This window comes from Aplysia californica, unplaced genomic scaffold (assembly GCF_000002075.1).
Source record: "Aplysia californica isolate F4 #8 unplaced genomic scaffold, AplCal3.0 scaffold00600, whole genome shotgun sequence".
In the NCBI taxonomy this organism is placed as follows: domain Eukaryota; kingdom Metazoa; phylum Mollusca; class Gastropoda; order Aplysiida; family Aplysiidae; genus Aplysia; species Aplysia californica.
In genome coordinates, this window is record NW_004797870.1 from 71,699 (window position 1) to 73,437 (window position 1,739).

The 1,739-nt window shown below is 40.8% G+C and overlaps 1 protein-coding gene across 1 annotated transcript in view; it reads left to right on the forward strand.

Annotated features, from left to right (window-relative positions):
- Positions 1-1,739, forward strand: part of LOC101852721 (mucin-17-like) — a 31,247-nt gene that overhangs the window by 7,436 nt on the left and 22,072 nt on the right. The window contains exons 3-4 of the mRNA XM_013087538.2: positions 544-636; positions 1,592-1,662. Of these exons, the coding sequence (XP_012942992.2) occupies positions 544-636; positions 1,592-1,662 (164 nt within the window). The remainder of the gene's footprint in view (positions 1-543; positions 637-1,591; positions 1,663-1,739) is intronic.

Here is a 1,739-nt window from a genome sequence, read left to right on the forward strand (position 1 = left end):
GAGAGGGAGGGCTGATAGAGTTCAAGCTCATGCACTTACCGTTTGAGTACACATGTTTGACTGAGTTGTGCATCGTCGTCCGTGTATTATTGAACAAGAATGTAACTACCACTACACTTCTGTTTTGATGCTGAATCTTTATATGCTGATGTTGTCGCATGTCCACTCAAAACTTTTCTCGTAGATCAATAAAGTTTAACCATATCTTATCTTATCTTATCTTATCTTATCTTTTTAATGTATTTATCTATTCATTGGTTGATTGATTGATTGATTGGTTAATTGATCGATTGATAGATTAATTGTTGATTGAATGATTGACTGATTGATCGATCAGCCGACGGACAGATTCGTAGTTGACTGATTGATTCATCGATTCATTGATTAATAGTTGATTGGATGATTGATCGATTGATCGATCAGCCGATTGATAGATTGATAGTTGATTGATTGATTGATTGATTGAATGATTGGTGGATTGACTGATTGATAGATAGATTGATTGATTGATTGACTGATTGATTGATTGATTTCTCTGTACAGAGTTGACCATTCAGACGGAGCCCCTGTTCCTGTATCGCTCAGCCCTGTTGACCTGTACCTTGACGGCCCGACAGTGGGACAGCGCCGTTATCAGTGGGTCAGTAGATATAACGTCCACTGATGGACATAACTATAATATAGGCATCTGGTTAAGACTGGTGGATAAAGCCAATTGTCACCACCGCTCAACCTTTATTGTATAAGGTTACTAAGCAGGCATGGTCTAGTCTCTTTTTTATTGTATTTTTTCCCTTTTTTTTGATAAGTGTTTTACGGCGCTCGCAACTGCATAAGGTCATATGAGCCCGCGGACACATGAAAAGTTTCAAGTTGGTGGGAAATTTTGAAATTTGTCCGGGTTTCTGCCGAAGCATACTCTTAATGATTTTAGACCACCAAGGGATCTTTAACGTGCGCTACTTGCTCACAGGTCATCCCAGATTTTTCGCTCTTGTCCGAGAAGGCTAGGTGTAGATCTTTCCTACCAGAAGATCAGGGATGTGGCTGAAAGACAGTAGTAAGAAGGAGCCAAGAAATAGCAGTGGAAAGCAAGCAGAAAGAGTCAGGAGCCAAGAGGAGGGGGCAAAGGAGTTGAGGGGGTGGGGGCAGAAAGTAGAGGACAAAGCAGACGACAGAACATTGCTAGAGAGTAGGATAGGAGGTGCAAGGAGGCAATTTTAGAGAAGAAAAAGTTTCCGTTGCTATCCGAATTCGAACCCGGGACCTTTGAATGAGATGCGAACACCTTGACCTCTAAGGTCACGAGAGCCCCCTTTATTGTCCCTACTTCACAAAGCATCTTTACTTGTAAGAATGTTATAACGGCGCTACTCAACTTCAGAAAACACATTTACACCAGATAATACAAATGATCATAATAATATTACTCGTAACCATTTTGGGGAACCAATTTAGCAGGGATACACATTAACAAAGAAACACATGATTTTTAAAGACAGCTTTGATCCAAAAATATCAAAAGGCAAAAGTTGAGCTTTGATCCAAATATCAAAATGCAAACATTTTTTGGTTCTTTTTTTTCTTCCAGTGTTGCGCCTGGACCCGCAGGGGGCGAGTTTACAATTGCCTTCTTATCGCCGGACGGTGGTGCTTCCATCAGTGTGGATCCCGTATTTTATGGAGTAAACAGGTATTAACATGTGTGATAGTGTGTGTGCGTGTGTGTGTGTGTGTGT